The sequence below is a fragment of the Pteronotus mesoamericanus genome, unplaced genomic scaffold (genome assembly GCF_021234165.1).
Source record: "Pteronotus mesoamericanus isolate MK-2021 breed Mesoamerican mustached bat unplaced genomic scaffold, CSHL_Meso_final contig_169, whole genome shotgun sequence".
In the NCBI taxonomy this organism is placed as follows: Eukaryota; Metazoa; Chordata; class Mammalia; order Chiroptera; family Mormoopidae; genus Pteronotus; species Pteronotus mesoamericanus.
The window spans coordinates 22,523,339-22,543,180 of NW_026555068.1; the positions used below are offsets into that span (position 1 = coordinate 22,523,339).

Here is a 19,842-nt window from a genome sequence, read left to right on the forward strand (position 1 = left end):
TTACTGTGAAGTGATCTTACGCAAGCAAACGGACGTTCGAGTTCTTTGAGTCTGTGATATGAGAATGAATGGTTTTGAGAACCACGTGAAGGTGATCGTCCTTGGTTTTCTATAAAGCTCTTTTGCCCTTTTACTTCATTGTTCATCATTTGTAGACAAGAAATCATGGACTGAGTTGATGAAATTCCTTATCATCCTATTTATGTTTATGCCCCAATAATTTCCTTACTAAAGGGAAATCTGGCATAAAGTAAAAAGAATAATACATTTTCAATAGAATGAATACATGTTTCAGGTGAAAATGTTAAGCATATGTTACATGAAAGGAATAAAATCATCTGAAATTACCATAGAATTTTTGTCAAACACTTGAAAAATCCATAGTGTTTTACAAGGTGCTCAGATGATGTTCAATATTCATGAAGTTACTCACAAATTTTAGTACATTTCACTCAATCAATAATGGTTAAAGCAAGCCAGGAAGAAAATGCTATTCTTTCTATCAGTTCAAAAACCCCAAGATAAGCGTAACCCCACAATCGAAATTCTTCTCACTGTAAAAGATCAATACAAAAGTGGCCCAATAATTCAACAGTTGAACTTAAGAAACAGAATAACTTTAAAAATGCAAACTAGCAGTTTTCCTTTTATCGACAACCAATCCCCCTTTTACCTGAGTATGAGAAGGTGGTAAGCCTTTGCGGCCATACACTCCAATCAACGCATCCTTCTGAAGAGAGATATTGAACTTAAGAAACTGTGGCTGATCAATAAAGAGTTGTGATCTCCAGAAGACCCCGGGAGGAACCTCTTGAATTGCTCTTCGGCCAATATCAAGTTCTCCAGAATCTATGGTGTTATTTTCTTGTGTAAATCCACTTAATTTTCCTGAATGTAAGAAAGCCAACGAAAAACAAAAAATGAAACCAAAACCAAAAAACAGAAGTCTTGCTTCAAAAAGTTCTCTGTACTAGATGCAGAGAACTAGATTTAGCCTTCCCCTGGTAAACAAAATACTGCCATATAGTTTTCACTTTAAGAGCCTTTTTTATTAGATATTGTTAATTTAACTAACCCAAGCTTTAAGATATTTAAGTCAAAATCCTTTGACTTCCCCCAAGGTATGCCGATTACTGAAACTGTTTTCACACTTACAGTTTTTCTTGATCTCTTAAAACATAATTATCTTGCAAATTATATGTCTTGTTATTTTTTGGGAGAGATTAAGTCTGGTAGTTATCAGTCATTCTAAACATATTGAAGTGTAAATTAAGGCGGAATGGATTATGGAGATTTTCAAGTCAATCCTTAAACAAGCAACAGAACCAATCAATGGCACTGATTCAAGTGGTTCCACTAACCTGTTCTTTGGAATAAGAAATCAGAGGCTAGAAGGTCTAAGGACTAGGGGTGGGGGGAAGGCCGTGAAGGGAAGGGGAGAGAAGGCGGGGTGGGTTTCAGTTCTACACCATTGATGTGCGCTGCCACAGCTTCTCCTCTTTCTTTGGACCCTCACCTCAAACTCACTTTCTGCCTTAGCAGGCACACCCGAATTGTCCCTCCTAATGACCTACAACCTGTAAGAACAAAGACCCTTCACTTCCTCAAACTCTGCAGCCTCAGAGGGACCAGCTTCTCTCTTCGGCAAGGCCTGGGTTTAGCAGGCACATCCAAGAGTCCTTTCCTTTCTTCTCTCTCCTTCCTTCCTCCCTCCCTTCCTTCCTCCCTCCCTTCCTTCCTTCTTTCCTTCCTTCCTTCCTTCCTTCCTTCCTTCCTTCCTTCCTTCCTTCCCTTCTTCTTCTTCTTTTTTTTTTTTTTGTCTTTGGGTGTGGTGTTCTCCCCTTCCCTCATGGCTAAGGTTCTTTCTCATTCTTTCTCAGTAATTCTGAGGGGGCTGGTGATAGAGGAGGTCTGGTAATTTGCCTTAACGGGAAATAAAACCATGTTGTCTCTCATTCAGAAGGGGTCCATGAAGGTTAAGGGATGGAGTGAAAATGGGCAAATCACCCTCTATTAATGCAGTCTTTTTGAAGTCGCAAAATCGACTTACTACTAAGTTTGTCTTTTTAAAACATTAACCTGATCACTGTTTAAGATATTATATAAGATTATACGATAGCTCTTACATGATAGCCTCCAGAGAAACTGTTAGTTCAAAATTTAGAGGACTTAATATCAAATCAGAGAGTTGTCAACGATCTTAATTTAATGACATTGGAGAGTCTTTGACTATTTATGAAGAGTTATTACTTTAACATTGAGTTCTTTTTTGAGTGTCTACTAGCGACATAGAACTGTAGGTGAAAGGGGGAAATACAATCCAAAGAGTAGAATCTCAGCAATCGCCCACTCTGGCTGGCTCCCCGGCTTCTGCCATTAAGCAACTAGTTACCTGGTTGGGAAGACAACGTCTGCTCCAGTTAATGATAATCTAAAGGGAGCCGTGAGTAGGGTCAGAGGCAGGTGGCAGCCCTGGGGGCCGCAGGCTGAGGGACCTCGCGGGGGTTAAGTGCCGAGGGGAACTCTGAAGGAATGGTAGAACGAGGTTTCAGAGCCGGATGAGCATGACGATTGGAAACCTGGCCCGTGTTAGGGTGACACGGAGCCTTGAGATCCATCTGCCTCAAAAAGAGGTTGAGAAAACAGCTTTTGGAGCCATACGAGCCTGGGTTTGAATCCTTGCTCTCTTGCTAACGAGCTGTGGGATAGAGGGAAGACACCGAATCTCACCTGTAAAACGGGGGTGGGAACAACGCCACCTCAGGACTATCATGAGCATTATGCTCTGCGAAGCGCTTGGCTCTCAGGAGGTTTTGAAGGAGTGGAAGATGTCAGTGGGTTTGTCAGAGAGTTAGGGAAAACCAGGCTGAAAGGGGAGAGGGATCTCAGTCTGTGGAGGCTCTAAATGATGGCTTAAAGGATTTGGTCTTTATATTTCATGTTAGTGATTGTTTTAATATCTGTGTTTTCAACTATCAAGGTGTGTTATTTGACCCTTTTTCCCAAAGATGCATATATTCACTAGCATTATGTTACTATACATACTATGTATGGCAAGTTTTAAAGAGATACTTACAGTGGACTCCATTTGAGTGACTCGTATTTCAGGGCCACAAAGGCACTTATCCTGTATTGTGTGTGTGTGTGGGGGGCGGGTGTGTGTGTGTGTGTGTGTGTGTGTGTGTGTATGTGTATAATCAGGAGAATCAGAATTCAAGATCATGCAGAAACATGCCAGGCGATCGCAGACGACCATGGCGGGTACCCGGTTTACGGCCATTCGGGTCAAAAGCGATTCACAACCAAGTCACACAGAGAGAGGCATGTGGAGTCTGAGGGAGAGCACATGACTAGTGAATGCTGGGGCTGCTTTCCCCCTGGACTACCGTATCCTATACCATCAGTTGCAAAGGAGAGTGGAACGGAGACTCACTAAAGGTTCTGATCAGGCTGGCGGCAACATGAAGTCATTGTTTCAAGGACATGAAAGTGCAGCAGTGTGGGCACTTGGAAGTGAAGAGATGAGGCAGGACACAGTTGCAGATAACCCTGGCAGAGGCGGGGTGGGGGAGGGGGCGGTGTCCCAGAAAGTTTGATAGAAATGCATTATTTACAACCTCACTTCCTGTCTTTTTTTTCTTGATGTCCATAGTCATGGCAGTTAACAACTTTTCAGCATTGGGTCTACTTATTTTGAGTTAATTTAGTAATGTAAAGTGCTCCAGGGGATAAAAGTAAAAAATTGGGTTATAGTAATCATAATTTTTCATGTATCAACTCAAAGATGATAAATTATGCATCCTTCATTAAAATTTTAAATATTTCTTTTACAATAGTTATACATATTCATTTGAGCACAATTAGAATATATAATTAAATAAAAAGATGAAAAATACAATTCTACCATCAGGGATTATTGCTTCCCATCTATCCAGCCATCCTTTCTTTCTTTGTAGAAATTTTGGAAGACCTGAGACCAGTCTCTGCTTTTCATTTTAGATGCTTCTGCACAGGCACCTACATTTATCATGAATTAGCTGTTTTTGAAAAGCTTGAGGTGGGGGAAGAGAAATGAAACTTACCCTTACTGAGAACCCACAACATGCCTGACGGTTTCACCTGTATTACCTGTTTTAAACTTCAGAAAAACCCTATGAGGTCGATCTTATTTGAGATGAGGAAACTAAGGCTTAGAGAAGTAAATTACGTGGCCACAGTGAGCGGCAGAGTCGAGAGTCAAATCAAGACCTGCATAATCCCAACGCTATGTGTTTTATATAATCGTAAGTAGAATCCTTGCTTTTTATTAAAATAAAAACGTTATTTTAAATTTTAAATTTGTCCTTTTTCATGTAAAATCAGACATATTAACCCATTGAACCATACTAGTCAATCTGCTTAGCTTTCCCTTTTAGGACATAAAGTTATACTTATTTTTATTGGGAAGAAATAACCAGTTCTTATGAAATAAAAAACTACCATGGATACTATAACATCATATTCTTTGTGCTATAAGAGATTCCTAGTAAGTTTGATCTTTTGGTTGATTTCTGCATGAAAATATTTTTAAAATACTGGAGCATTAGTCCGTTTTCCTGCTAAGATCTGTTAGTACACATATCATATTTAAATATGGAAATAGTTTGTATTTGGATACATTCATAAAGTTCATATATATCTAGGGCTATTATTATACTTAATTGTTATTAACAAGCTCTATTGTTACTCTCTAAAGCTAATGTGATTTAATCTACTCTCTGGTGTTTATACTATCTGTTGCTGCTGTGAGTGGTTTTAGAGGCAATAGTAGCAAACCTGTGCTTTGAGAGCTGGTAAGCATAAAGTGGTGTTAACCACAGACTTTTTTCCAGAATATCCTGCTTTGAAAATAGTCATTACATTCTGACTCGCAGGATTTCAGTGGTTTTGCTTTGTTGCTTTCTCCATGTGCTGACTTGCAGGGGTTAAAATCTTTCGCACTGAAAAATGCATACTGACTGTTATCAATAAGTGTATCTCATTACCCATTATTCCCACAGCTGATTTGACAGGTGAAAGATGGTTCTTTCACTTGTTAAAAAAAAAGAAAAAAAGAACCAAGCTGATGAGATGTGCTCAAATAGGGTACTAGTAGTTACAATAATGGGCTTCCTTCTCCCAGTAACAACAAAGCCTAATCACACCATCGTAGATTCAGTGCCCATGGAGGCCATTTGATCCTAGAGTCGTCAAACAGGTGGATCAACAGCTGAGGCACGAAGGCGTTTCAATGAGGAGAGAGGGAGGCTGTTCTAAGGCCATTCATTTCTAGAACTTTAACAACTTCCATAGACAGACTTTCTTTACGACATGGAGGCATGTGGCTCTCACACCTGGAATCTTACTATGCCACCCTGGCTCGGAGCATAAAGCCTCCAGAGTGCCGCACAAAGGCAAATTTTAAAGTTTTTGTTGCTGACAAAGCCCCCTTTATTCAAGACCCCATGAATCCAAGGGAAGGTCTCAGTCTTCCCTTGTCTTACACATATTTCTATCAAGGACAAAGTGTGGAGGTAAGAATGCGGTATGTAAGGCTGGTGGTCAGTTTTGAACTATGATAACATGAAGAAGGAGAGAAAACATTTTTGTTCACTGTCCTCACCACCCGCCCCAACTGTTGTCAAAGAATCATTGTCACCTGCAGGAGGGTTCCATGACTGCAAAGAGAACCTCGATGAAGTAAGAGATAGTCAAGGCAGTGACACGTTATTTAATCCAATTAGCAAACTTGTGACAAGGATCTGTGCTTTATCTCTCTTTCCTTGTCTACCTAGAGTAGGGATTCAGAACTGAGATGGTTATGAAGAAATGTATATAAATTTGAACTGAAATAATAAGTCATACTTTTTCTGACAGAAAGTTTGGTTTAATGAGTACTAGCTCTGCCAGTAAATTATACAGTAATGCTTCTCATAAATTAAATGAACTAATTTTTTTAAAGATTTTTTTTTTTTATTTTTAGAGAAGGGGAGGGAGGGAGAAAGAGAGGGAGAGAAACATCAGTGTATGGTTGCATCTTGCATGTCCCCTACTGGGGACCTGGCCTGCCACCTAGGCGTGCGCCCTACACTGGGAATCGAACCAGCGACCCTTTGGTTTTCAGGATGGAGATCAATCCACTGAACCACAAACAACTAGGGCTGAACTAATTAAATCGAGATAGTTAAAGCATGTGATATGATAAAAGCCTTCAAAAAGGATTCTAATAACAAAGTTGAATTGAAATGAACAATAGCTCAGTTTTCTACCAAATTCTGTGTAAATGCCATCTGGTGAAAGAATACCCGATGTAATTAGTAGTATTTTGCTAAGCCTCGGTGGAGCCTTTTCTTGGTATCCTTCACAGAAACAGAAGTGGATTCGGAAAACTCTGTAACAAATCTTTTTGAAAGTAGGCAGGTGCCAATTGCTTGCTTCGATAAAACTGAAGAAGAAACGCAATGGCACTGATAACTTGCAGACCACTACGCAAACTTTTTGAAAATAGACTGCAATGTGATTTTAAAAAATAAGTTTATTAATTTTAGAGAGGAAGGGAGAAGAAGACAGAGAAAGAGAGAAACATCGACGTGAGAGAGAAACACCGCCAGTTTGCTTCCCATACGCACCCCAGCTAGGATAGAACTTGTAACCCAGGTATGTGCCTTCACTGGGAATCAAACCTGCAGCTCTTTGGTGTACGGGATGATGCTCCAACTAACTGAGCCACCCAGCCAGGGCAGCTTGTGATTTCTGAAATATGAGTAATAATGATTTCCCATAGTTGAATGGCATCACTCTAAAGAAAATCCTCCCATTCCCAACCGCTTATTTTGTCCTAAGATTTCTTATTTTACAAAAAAGGAAAACAGGAATAGAATTAGTACAGAATCTTGCTTTGTTCTTATAAGTAATATTCATCCATGAATACATAAACTATTTGAAGAAGTTCCTATTCCTCTCCTTCAGGGCTATTTTTCATACATTTTCACTTTTGATATTTAATAATTATCAAAATGTTCAATATATTCATGTAATAATTAGGTTCCTTTCAGTTAAGTGTGCACAGCTAATAATTATAAGCATAATTCAATATTAAAGAAAACAGGTTTTATACTACATTTAGGAGTATTACAGTCACAGGAAATAAAATTTGATTTAAATCTGTATATATAGTTTGCTTCAGGGACCCAAGAACAAAATAGTTTGAAGATCAGTGGTCTACTGTAGCTTTTCCTATGAAGCATGAATCTCATTTTTAAGTGCCTATCAAGTTCTATTTGCTTCAAATTATTAAACTACTTAGAATGAGTTCATTTTGAATTGAAGTCGGGGAATGTGTCTTTTCTACAAGGCGGGTGCTGGCCTGCCTTCTCGTTCTCATCAGTGAGGGGGCGCTGCAGGGGCATCGCTGCTTTCTCTCCGCTTCGGTCTGCCGAGCCGGCCACTGACGTCCGTATAACCGCCCTGCTAGGGCATCTGCTTTGTGAGTCAGGGGCCAGGGCAAGGGAGGGGCTGTTGCTTTTCAAGTCATGGCCCTTTTCTAAAGTGGCCGCATGTGGTCACCCCTGTTAGTCCTGTCAAGGGCTCTGCATTGGCTGTGAACACACCTGCAAGCCGCCACCGTCCGATGTGCTTGCAAATGCCTGCACGACCTCTTCCCCTGACGCTCCTCTGCAGTCTCCTAGAGAAGCCAGGACACTGGTCTTTCATTGTGTCCTGAATTCCCCCACACTCAGGCTCCTGAGAAAATAAGTGGAGGGCGGGTCCTGGGGCTCTCTCTCCTCCCTTCCTGAGGGCACCCCCTCCCCCAACCCCCCTCCTCCCCCCCCTCTGGCGCCTGGGCCCGGGGGAACTGCAGGAAACACGAAGGTTGTCAGTTTTACCAAGAGGACAAGGAAGAAAAGCCAGGGCAACAGAGCGCCGGGGGGGCTTCTCCACCTGATGTCTGGAGGTTGGGGATCAAACCAACGAAAGCCCTCACAGTAAGGGGGAGATGGATCATAGCTTCAAACACCACTGGGCTTCATGTGGAAGCTTGTTTTCTAACGTGTCCTGTTGTGCCTGGATGTGGGAGCCACTCCTGGTGTTTTCCCCACTTGAGTGACTTGTCCCTTCATCAGGAAACATAAGCTGTAACAGTCGCAAACCACAGCTGTCAGAGCGTGGAAACAAAGAGTCCACCCACGCGAAGCAATTGTTATTCCCCTCCTCATTAGGCTGATTCCCAGTTTATGAGAAAACCCATCAGGAAGGTGGCATTTTTCAGACAATGCCTTAAAAAAAATACTTTGTATTCTGAGATATTTTATAGATAATAGTTTACCCATGTCAGATGTCCTTTAGGGCAAAATTGGGAATTAGGTTTGGTGACTGTTTGAACATTACCTTGTGACATCAGAAAAGCCGTTAAGTTAAAAAATACTAAATATTTTGCCATCTATGTCATCAATTTGCTGTCTGCATGTCACGTGCGTAAACAAACCTCGAATGATTACAATGGAAAGGCAGAGAAGAATCCAATGATAAAAGTCTGACTCCATGATAATATCATCTTCAGTCCCACAGAGGCACTAATAATTAAGATGGCAGGAAGCTAGGTTAGGCATTTATAGACAATCAATAGCCCACCCTGCCATGCTATGACCTAACCTTGGATTCCTACCTTGACTTTGAGATCTCTGAGGGAACACATCTTTTTATAAACCGCCACATGCTGTAAGTTAGCACTGCGGACACAGAATGTTCTATCACAAGCCAAAGGAAACAGGACACAGCTACCTTGCAAACGTAGCTTAATGGACAACATCAATATGGCACCTAATTACACTGCAACAACGCAAGTACCACACACAACCCGAGTAAAGCTCAATGCGGCCACAGCCCTGTGGGCCCAAGGCTTCCGTTCAAGGCAGCCTGGAGCTCGCTCCGCTCCAATTCGCGGACTCTGCCTCGTACGTGAGAAAACTGATACATGATGAACAATAATAACAACTTAAAAGCAATTTTAATTATTTCATTGGAATAGTATGAATCATACATAGGTATACACACATATACATGTAGTTTCTCAATCTGTACTCATGCAAAAGAGGGTTTTTTTTTTTGGTGTTTGTATACACACAAACACACACGCAATTGGAGAAGCTATTTACCAAAGTTATACTAACCAAAATTTATGGCCTTTCCTTTTGTCTTTTATTATCCCAAATTATTCTATGCAAAATTTTGGCATTTGTTTTATTGCTCTTTTCAAATAAAGCTCGTGTTGAGATGTCCTGCACGGTCCGCCCTGCTTTTCCCTATTGTGCATTTTCTCACTCATTGTAATTGCTAGCATAGGGATTCGCAGGCTCCGGGAACAGCTCTGATTGTCTTTTTTCACTGCTGTGTTCTCAGAACCTTGCTCTGTGCATGGCAGCTAATATATGCTCAATAAATGAGTGCAGAATGAGTGAGTACTGTGCATTCAAAGCAAGACTAAGGATAAGGTTCCTTTCATAAAATCCAAGTAAACAAAAATATAAATAGCTAATGACAGGGATGGATTTCTATTTTTGCTTTAGAGGATATCACTGATGCTGATTTAAGGATCTACTAAAGAATTTTGCTATAAAAACAGAAGTACATAATCTTGAATTGCAGAAAAAAGAATGAACTAAAATGTTGCTGAAATGTATCAAATCCTTGCCATGTTCCAACCACTGATGGCAGCCTATATGCATTATCTGATTAAATCTCACTGCTACCCTATGAAGAACAGGATGTTAGAGACAGTAATTTGCTTAAAGCCATCCAGCAATGGCAAAGCTTCAATTCTTAACCATTATACTGTATCAACATTTGCTCTTGTGTATACTCGATAGAAGGGACTGTGTTGGATCCTTTATATATTTTTATCACTTGATCGTACTACTTTCTTTTACTTATTTGACAAACACTTGTTGTGTACCTATCACCCGCCAATAACTATGCTAAAAGTGTAGGACAGTGCAGTGGAAAAGTAATGATCTTTGTCTTATACTCTAGCAAAGACATACATTAAATAGTAATGTGAATAATGACCAGCATTTTCCAAGCACTTACTATGTACTATACACCACTTTAAGTATTCGCAGCGAATTCTCAAAATATTCTAATTCATGAGAAAACAGGCACGTAGAAGCTAGGCAACTTGTTCCAAGTAACAACAGCATTAAAGGCCAGAAAAAGGATAGGAAACCAGAGGGTTTGGTTCAAGAGCCAAAGCTCCCTCCCCCTCTCTGCTAAATCGTTTCCGTCCGAGAGCATGGGGTGGTGAACAGACCCGCTGCGAAGAGCTTTGTAAGTTATTTTGTTAGAATATAGGTCCCTGAGGGGGGTCAGGAGGGGTAGTGATATCTCACATTTGTGTTTGAAGAAATGGATGAGCAAGACTAAAGACATGCATCCCAGATAGAAAGTGGCTTCTGTAATCCAAGTGAGAGACCACGGAATCCAAGAGACACCTGGGAGTGGGAATTGATGGGACTTGGAAATTGATTGCATGTGGGAGGTGAAAGAGCGCAAAGGGCCAGGCACGTGCCCAGACGTCTGGCCTCAGCGACCAGGTGAGTGACGATGCCATCTGCTGACCTGGAAAGTCCCGAAAGAGAGGTCAATTTAGAAAGAAAGATGATAGGCCAGATGTGTTTTCTGAAGATGGCCACAACATCTCCCACCTCTTGTGCCCTTATGAGACATGTCCCTGCCATTTCCCCAGTCAAGAGTGGAAGTTTGACTCTCCTTTCCATAAATCTGGGCTGATCTTACTGACTTTTTTTTTTTGACCAACAGAACATGATGGAAGTGACACCTTAGAATGTCCAGTGTCCTAGAAACCCTGTCTCTTGGAATGCTCCCACCGGGGACTCTCTCCTTCAGAACCAGCTGCTCTGTTAGGAGAAGCACGAGCCACCTACCGAGAAGGCCATGTTTCGATGCCCCACTGGACAGCCACCACGGAGCCCCAGTCAGCAGGCAGCATCTGTTGCCAGCAGCGTGAATGAGCTGCGCTGGACGGCCAGCTCAGACCAAACTGGCATCTGAAAGCCACGGCGTGAGAGACCCAAGCGAAAATACAAGGCTGGCCTCGTCAATCCATAGAACAATGCAGAAGCATGAGAGATGACAACAGATGGTTCGTTGGAGCTGCTGAGTTTTGATGTGGCTCATTATGCAGCGATAGGTAACTGAAGGAGCTGATGGATTCTGTTTCAGACACTGGGGTGCTTGGGAGACGGGCAGGTGCACATGCTCTAAAGCGACTTGGATGGAGTTCGTGTTGGTAATGCCTGGAGCTCAAGGAGACACTCTAGGCCGAGCTTACTGATTTGAAAGCACAGCACACACAAAGCAAGTAAAGACAGGAGAGTGGAAGAGAGAACCCAGCGTGATTATGTTTTGAGAAGAGCAGAGTCCTGAGCAACAGCAATGGCTGGGGAGCAGGTGGAGGAAGATGAGTTAACCGAACAAACTAAAATGTCACTGCCACGAAGTCAGGAAGAAGGTGCAGAGGAAAGTGGTATCCCAGAAGCCAAGGGAAAAGAATATTCCAACGAGGAAGGATAGATGAACTATTAAATGATGTAAAGACAGAAGGGTATTCATTGATGCTGCTGCCATAGCCATGGGTAACTCCAGAAGACATCAGCCGTATGAGTGGTGGCAGTTGGGGACAGCCATGGCAAAGGAGCCAGGTGGTACCAGGAGTACTTTGCGGTAAAGAAAGGAAAATTGTGACTAATCTGGTCAAGAAGGCTGGCTGTAGGGGGAAAAGAGGAAGACGGGGTGGAGGCGGGACAAGAGGGAGACTCAAAGATTTATTTATGTATTTTTAAAAGATGTCACATGGCCTCAGAATGTTCCAGTGTTGATTGGAAGTGTCAGTAGAGGGGGGAGCATTTTGAAGATACAGGATGGGATCAAGAGTACTCATGGGAAGATGAACTTGAATACGGTTTAAAAAAGGGGAAAGAATAAAACCAGATACACACAGGAACGGGAATTTGTTGAAGAGGACTCCTGAGGAGTTCTGGATCTTTCCTTCTTGTTGTTGCTGCCATTGAATAGAATGCAAGGACTTCAGCTGAGAAGGCTGAAGGACTGGCATTCTGACTACTGTCGGGAGATTCAAAATAATTGTTGAGAAGAGAGAAAGAATTTGCAAGGGAGATACAGCAGGGCTGCCAGGCTGTTGAAGTCGGCGAGCCAAGAGATGGGTGTTATTAGTCCCTCTTCACATGAGGAAATTGAGGCTCAAAGAGGTTAAGTAACTTGCTCGAGGTTACAAAGTAAGTAAATGAAGGGGCTACAACTTGAACAGAGGCCTGTGTGATTCTTTCCAGTACATTAGGCTAACTGAATTCCTTGGTCCAGGGGAATCATTTTAGTTTCTGGAAAGAGAATGATGTTTGAGCTAAAAACTCCATGCTCGCTCTTTATTCACGCGGTCCACTTCCATCCGTCTTGCCTGAGACCCCGTGTTTCTGACCTCTCATCTCTACAATTTGTAGTCAAAGAAGGTCTCAGGAGTCATCAGTAAAGGTCCAGGGTATATAGCTGAAATTCTTCTTTTAAATACTTAGTACCCCTGAGAAGCGGCAGTTCAGTATTCACTTAAAAGCAAGCAGGGAGTTTACTGAATCCTTAGCACCGTGATTGCTCCTTAGAAATATATTTATAAAATAAGGATGAAATAGGCTACATAATAGCAGAGTACTGCATTTATACAGAAGCCAGAAAGTAATTGCCCATTGTGCTCAGCACCGCTCCTTCTCCTAGCAAGCTTTGTTCAGAATGCAAAGGCTTTCTGAAGGGTGCCGTCTCCTAGAACTTCTAAAGAGGGGCTGCAGCTGGCTTCCCTGGGAGGTCCGCAGAGCTGAAGTCGTGGCTGAGGGATGGGCCTACTGTGGAGGCTGAAGGTGGAGTCTCTGAAGGGCCGCCTCTTGCAAATGGAGCTCCCTCAGGCCCTTCGCATGTGGGTCTATGAGCATGCAAGAGACCCATACCAAGAATCATTTCTTGGAAAGATGAAAATAAAAATTCCTTTCACTTTAGGGTTTTGGGGGCTGTTCCAGAAATAATAAAGAAGGCACGAGGGACTATCATTTGCATAAGGTCGGAGCCCAGGGACAGGGCAGTTCCTGCAAAGCCCCTAGTCTGGGTGGCGGCTGGAAGGTCAGTGGGGCAGGGTCTGAACTTGTCCTGGGGCACCTGCTGTCTGTTGCTCATGGGGGAGGCTGGGAAGAAGGGACCTGACCCACACGTAGAGGCACCTGTTCTGCAGGTGTGCGCCGGCCGGCTGGACGCAGTGCGTTCTCCGGTCACGTGGGCCACCGCAGTCCCTCTCTGAGTGTGTGTGTGGGGGGTGGGGGCGGTGCCACAGCAGTGTTGCTGAAATGGTGCAGCACAATCCCTTGTACACTGTGAAATTACCTGCGTGAGTTTCAACTAGCACGTGTGTAACGGGAAATACCATGAAACAGGGTAGAAAATCCAGGGCGCATTCACAGAACGAGGATATCTGTTATTTTAGGAACCCTGGCAGACGCACACATGGATGTCTGTGTGTGTTTGGCTGTAACAAGTATTCCTCACTGCAGTCGCGGTGACAGGTAAGCCCATCAGCTCTATAGAGGTTTCAGAAGCCAAATTTATATGATGTTCTTCCAAATGTCTGGGGCTGAGAGTATTCTAGACAGTCCCTCCCAGGCTGTCCTAACGTTTTCTTGCCGATCTGAACTACGAAGCGTGACCGAGGGCACCGAGCCAAGGGTGAAGACGCCAGGGTTGGAAGGCAGGCGTCTGTGAGCCCTGGTGGGTCTGCGTGGAGAGAGGAGGGTCTGCCCGTGGGAGAAGTAGCTGAGCCCGCAGCCTCCTCAGAACTGTGCTCTCCAAGTGCCGCGGCGTTTTCAGTTAATCAGGCCGCATAAACAGTTAGGATGTCTGAAGACAAATGAAACATCTAACCATTCTTGCTTTCGTAGAATGCATGGCTAAGAAGCGTTAATGGGCCGCTTCCAAGACCATCCACTTTAAGACAGTCTACATTTCAATCTACATCAACCAAAAAGAAATACTCTTAATTTCTGTTTAGTCACTTGATCTATGTGTGTTATCGCTGTAGAAAACAACAATTGTTTAAAGTAACTGTATTTTATTTAATTGAAATTTCCCACCTAGGGTTTTCATTAGGAAAGATTTTTTTCACCCCTCTTTAATCCACAGTGCTGTGACTACCATTCTTCCTCCAGGGACAGTGATATGTACCAGCTTAGAGTTTTGGGGACCATGTAGAACTGAGTATCAGAAGGTCCCATACACAGGTGGGGGTGGGGTATTCATTATTACTATGAAAATCTTATAAAATCTCTCAGCCTCCCTAAGAAAGAAGTGTCAGGAAGTATTATTGTTAAAATAAAAACAGAAGTTAGAACATTAAAGAACAAAAGTATAGTAAAAACTTGAGTCACATCAATGGGTAATTGTAACAGTAGCATATATATATATAAATATAAATCAGTATTTTATACGTAATTATATAATAGCTTCTTTCTAATCTTGCAAAGAAACCAGCTACAGGAAGAGGAACATAATTGATTCTAAAGCAGAATACAAATACAGCAGATAAGAAAAAAAGAGGAAGAATCACTAGGGAAATGCCAAATGCCAAGATACATAGGCATAACATATATAAAATAATAGGCAGGCATATATAATGTAGATATACATGCATATGAATACATTTTCATGGGTCTGTATATTGGAAAAATGAAATACAGCATTCTGGGTGTTTATGTTGGAAAAATGAAATACAACCTCTTAAATTTCATTTTTGATTCAGAGTTAATTGATTTAAAAGCCTGGTAGTTCAAAGTGCAAACTTTTGAAGGTTTAGAGAAAGGGCAAGCAGAGGAAAGGTCAATAAATTGGAATCCTTTAATGCATTTTGTATTTAAGAGTGTTTATAACAAAATAAATATAGTGTCCCAACTCCACACAGTAGTTAAGGGAAGAAAGCATAATATATCCAAGACAATATGAGATGATACACTGAATTACAATGTATTTACAGACTAAAAATAGAACAAAATACACACCTGGGAAAGGTGGAAAGGCCTGTCTCTCTACTCAAAATGGAAAACTTCAATTTTTCACGTAAGTGAATAAAAAATACTCATTAAAATATGACATCTGTAATTTCAAAACCTTTCCCTCCCCCATATAAAACTAGGTGTAACACAGGTAAAAATAATTTATGGAAAGAGACGTTAGAGGAAAACACAGGACACACAATTCTTTCCCTTACCATTGTCGCCAGAAGGTAATGACACAGTGTTTGTTGGCATGGTATCAGAATTCACTTTTCCATTTTCAAAAGTGTCATTTTCAGTCTGCTGTAACTGCCAGTTGAGGCCAAATAGATGCATTGCTGGGGGCAAAGAATACAAGTTGTTTAAAGGTCTGCTGCTTTTAGCTACAAGGCAAATGGTAAACATGTTTATAACAAACAAGTCTTATGTAAAGTTAAAATGTCCATGTTCTGAAATATCAAGGATCATTGTGTAATAAAATCAGAAAACAAACAGTTCCTCACACCAGTGGAACCGAGGTAGCAATGCAGTACAAAGTGGCAGAGCATTAACAATGCCCTGATATCACTCTGTTAATTGGGACCAGGCAAATCTTGGACACGGATGGTTATCTGCTCTGCTTTGCCCGTTCCATTCGCCACCGTCACTGAACTAGGTGGTGAAATGCTCTCTAGCAGCACTTGCCAAACTTGCTTGTCCACAGGCCACTCCGACTCGTATAAACACTTCGTTCCAGCACCTACGGGATCTCAAGAGATATCAAGCTATTCATTGCATTGAGGTAAAAACTAAAAACTGGTCTCATGGATGACTTTGTTGGTGTAGGGAATGATCAGAATGGATACGGATACACAAAATATACTATTTGACTATTCTAAATTTAAGATGAATTTATTTAGAAATTGTAACAATACAGCCATGATACAGATCAAGCAACATGTATATACGTCAGGCCATTTCATGTAGTGTTTATGACATGGGTATGATAACCTTATACATTTATAAAAATTTTGTTTACTAACTTTCTTTAAATATGTAGAAAAGATAAGTAGAAGACTACATAGTTATAAGTACAATTTAAAAATTTTATATATTATTTTCCTTAATTTACTTAAAATATTGAGAAGAATCATCGTTGTTATATCAACTGTTAACATTTACTAAAGATTCACTTGTATTCCAAAAAATACAGTTTAGGAATTACCCCCTAAAGAAAGCTCAATAGAGAAACCAGTTACGGTCCTAGTCCTGTATCACGCAAGAGATTGTTTCCCCATTATTTGACATTATTACCTCACTACACATATTGGAGTTCATCAGGGAGGTGGAGAAAGACAAAAGTGTTTTAAAAACAACGTTGGAGACAGTGCGTGAACGACCGCTGTCAAACAGCCCCTGTTAAATACTCAATATATGTAGTAACAGTGCACACATTTGGCTCTGTCCTCAGTCTAGGATTTCACCCTGGACAAATGATGTAATACTGTTAAATGTAAGGTTTATTTTAAACTATGAGACTGGTTACACCTTCCTTATTCAATTAATGTGTACCCTCTCGGGAGTATACATGGAGAGAAGCTGGGCAGTTCTCGCTATGTAAGTTATTTCATTGACTTACTCTTTACTCCAGATTACCGATCTATTTAAGGTCACCTGAGCAGACCGCGGCATCTCCGAAGGACTGCCCCTCGGTCTGCAATGCTTCCCATCCACCAGGAAACACCTGCACCGTGGACGGCCGGGGCCCGCCTCTCGGAAAGCCTGTGCGCATGGCGCTGAGCGTCTCTCCTATGCCTGTGTTCATTCGCGTTTGCATCTCATTGATCTTTCGCAGTGCCTGGCACCTAGTTAAGTCTTGATAAGTATCTGTCAAATAAGTGCCTTCTATTTTCTGAGCTTTCAAAGTCTATGAAAACACTGCTGTGAATAACAGATATAATTTTAAAAAGTTAAAAAATATAAAAATAATACATAACTGGCTAAGATGAGAGAACTGTATTATTCATAATTATTTGATCACTTTAGTGTCCTGGTATATGAAAAGTAGTTGAATGAAAGTCGACTAGTATTATACATAATTGATTGAATTTTTTAAAAAGATTCACCAGTTTGGGGATCTTCTATGACCATTCTCACATTCTTTTGTTAACAATACCTGATACAAAACCATAATATAGTAAGACATTCAAACATAGATACAAACATATTGTGCCTACATCTACCCTGTATATTTGTAACTAATGTTTATACTTATACTCCCAGCTTGAATTACAGCCTGCCAGTAATTCCTTTTAAACTCTGATTTTATGAGGATTAAGATATAGGATATGAAATTCTTGAATTTACAAATTGTCAATGTGTAAAGAGGCATAACTTTGTATGTCATTTTTGCATTAAATTATGTAGGATTTGAGTGGCAAAATGTCAAGAGCTTTCTAAACATTTATCGCTTCATACATTTTTCAAGCTTCGAAATGTTTCCGCAATTTTTGAAAATGGTGGGAGCTACTTGTGCATAGAGTAAGAAGTTTGACAGACATACTTCGGCAGAGCAACTATAGTAAATATTCCAACAGGGTCAGAGTTCCCACACAATATAATGTATCATCTTTGTGTGTTTTATGTGACATGGAAAGTCTTCTTACAGATTTGCTCATTTTGCTGGTTCTAATAGATTTTGAAAAGGAGAGAAAATGCATGAGATAATACACAGATGTCAGGTGTTAAAGAGTAATGTTATGTTTGTGTTTGGAAAACTATTTCATTTTTTTTTTTTGCCGGATGAACAAGATCTTATTACATATTTTTTTTTATTACAGAAAATCTCAATAAAATGGGATTTCAGTTTTACTTATGACACCGCCTAGTGAGAACCATGCCCAACAATACTCTCTCTCACTAACACTGCTTTCGAAACAGAGCCCATTGAGTTGTTTGGTCTTAGAGTATCGTGTACTTTGAAAATATTGCTGTTTGGTATTTAGTGAAGCCTTTGACACTTTATATGTTTCACTTAAGATGTTTATACAAATAGAGGGTGCTAGTGAGAATTCCTACAAAGTCAGAGAGAGAGGAGAAAGAGAGTCGGGGAGATGGAGAGGGATAGAGGCAGCCAACTCACAGAAGTCAAAATGCCACAGAAATTGCTAAGCACTGGCCCAGCAGGTGCAGTGTTTTGGCAGACGAGCAGAGAGAACGCGCGGGAAAGAACACATGTCCGCACACGAGGGAGGATGAGGACGGCCCTGCGGGGCTGGGCCGGTGCAGACGTGCGCCTGCAGGGAGACCTGTGCTCGAGTCTTCACGGCGGGCTCATGGAGGCACAGCTGTTCTTGGCTGCAGAGGCGGGGGAGGGTCCAGAGGTGGTTGAAGCCCCCCTGGAAGTATTATCTCAATCTGCAGGAAGGCCATTCTGGAAGGAGCTCAGCCTACGGAACAGAGGCGACTTGCAACTGCAGATATTCTAGCTAGAAAGAGTCACGAAGAAGTTTAATTTGGAGAAAATTTGGGGAGGCTTGTGCCACCCGGGAGCACAGCCAGGAAGTCTACACTGAAGGTGTTGGTGTTACTCTAGCATTGGGAAAACCAGAAGTGAAAGAGCAGCAACTTAGAAATGTGGCATTTCAAGACTGTGAAAATGAGCAAGAGAACAAAAGAAAGATCCAACCCATGGTGCTAAGGCCCTGACTCAGAAACTAGGGAGGGTGGTCTAATTAAATATGATGCGCCTGCTGTCCCATACTCGCAAAGTGAGAAAGAGGAGATGCCGTCTGACGAAATGCATTCTACATGTAAAGAGCTGACGTTTCTGACACCAGTTAGATGTTCTCGACATCTTCAAGACAAGACTTCTAAGTTGCCCGCGATGCTCAAAGGCCATCGTCCTTGCGTGTCTTCACAGGCGCAGGTTAATAGAGTTGGGAGGTAAAAGTGCTGCTTTTCCACGTTGCCCACTGCAGCCCTGTGACAACTGTGTTTGGGAACCAAAACAACAGCAGACAAATAAGGGCCCAATAAGGAAAAACAGAGGGAAGTGGCTGGGAGCTCTGTGCTCTTCCGAGCCCTGCCCCAGGCGCCGACGGGGGTGGACGGCTTAGGGACAAGGTCCAGGTTAGCAGCGATGCCAGGTGTCCTCTCAGCCACAGACCTGCTCCCGTGCCGGAGTGAGGACACTGTGGTGCAAGATTTAAAAAAATAAAAGCCACTGAACACGAGCTGCATGCCCAGTGTTGGGCCAGGGTGCCGCTGCATTGTCTTATTTCAGCTTCGCAAAGACTCCATTGACCAGCGACTATTATTTTCTTTTTCACATTAAACCTCAGAAGACTGAGGTTTATTGAGAGTTTAAGGTTCTAAGCAAGTAAGTGGTGGACCTTGACCTTGAACCCAGACCTTATTATAAGGGCACACCGCGACCCTCCTTTCTATTCTACCACAGGGCTTCTGAGTGTGGAATCCACAAGAAAGAGAGCTAAGTGTAAGGTCCGCAAGGACCACGGGCTACGGACGGACGCTGCTTCTCCGCGAGACCTGGGGACCTGCAGGCAGGGCCGGTACTGGGGGTGGAGTGGGGCAAAGGTATCAACAGGTGACCTCTGTGTATTCCAGGCACTGGTCCTCCACGTGCGTACCATTCGCCACACTTATATTGTCCTAAAAGAAATTTGGACAATAATGTGATGGTGATTGTGACGAAGCAGGCTATTTTGGT

At 42.0% G+C, this 19,842-nt stretch overlaps 1 protein-coding gene across 1 annotated transcript in view; it reads right to left on the minus strand.

The window, feature by feature from the left end:
- The window catches only part of TENM3 (teneurin transmembrane protein 3), a 548,392-nt gene that overhangs the window by 107,477 nt on the left and 421,073 nt on the right, over window positions 1–19,842 (minus strand). The window contains exons 6-7 of the mRNA XM_054566195.1: window positions 15,347–15,469; window positions 674–888 (exon numbers count right to left, since the gene is read on the minus strand). Coding sequence (XP_054422170.1) covers window positions 674–888; window positions 15,347–15,469 — 338 coding nt within the window. The remainder of the gene's footprint in view (window positions 1–673; window positions 889–15,346; window positions 15,470–19,842) is intronic.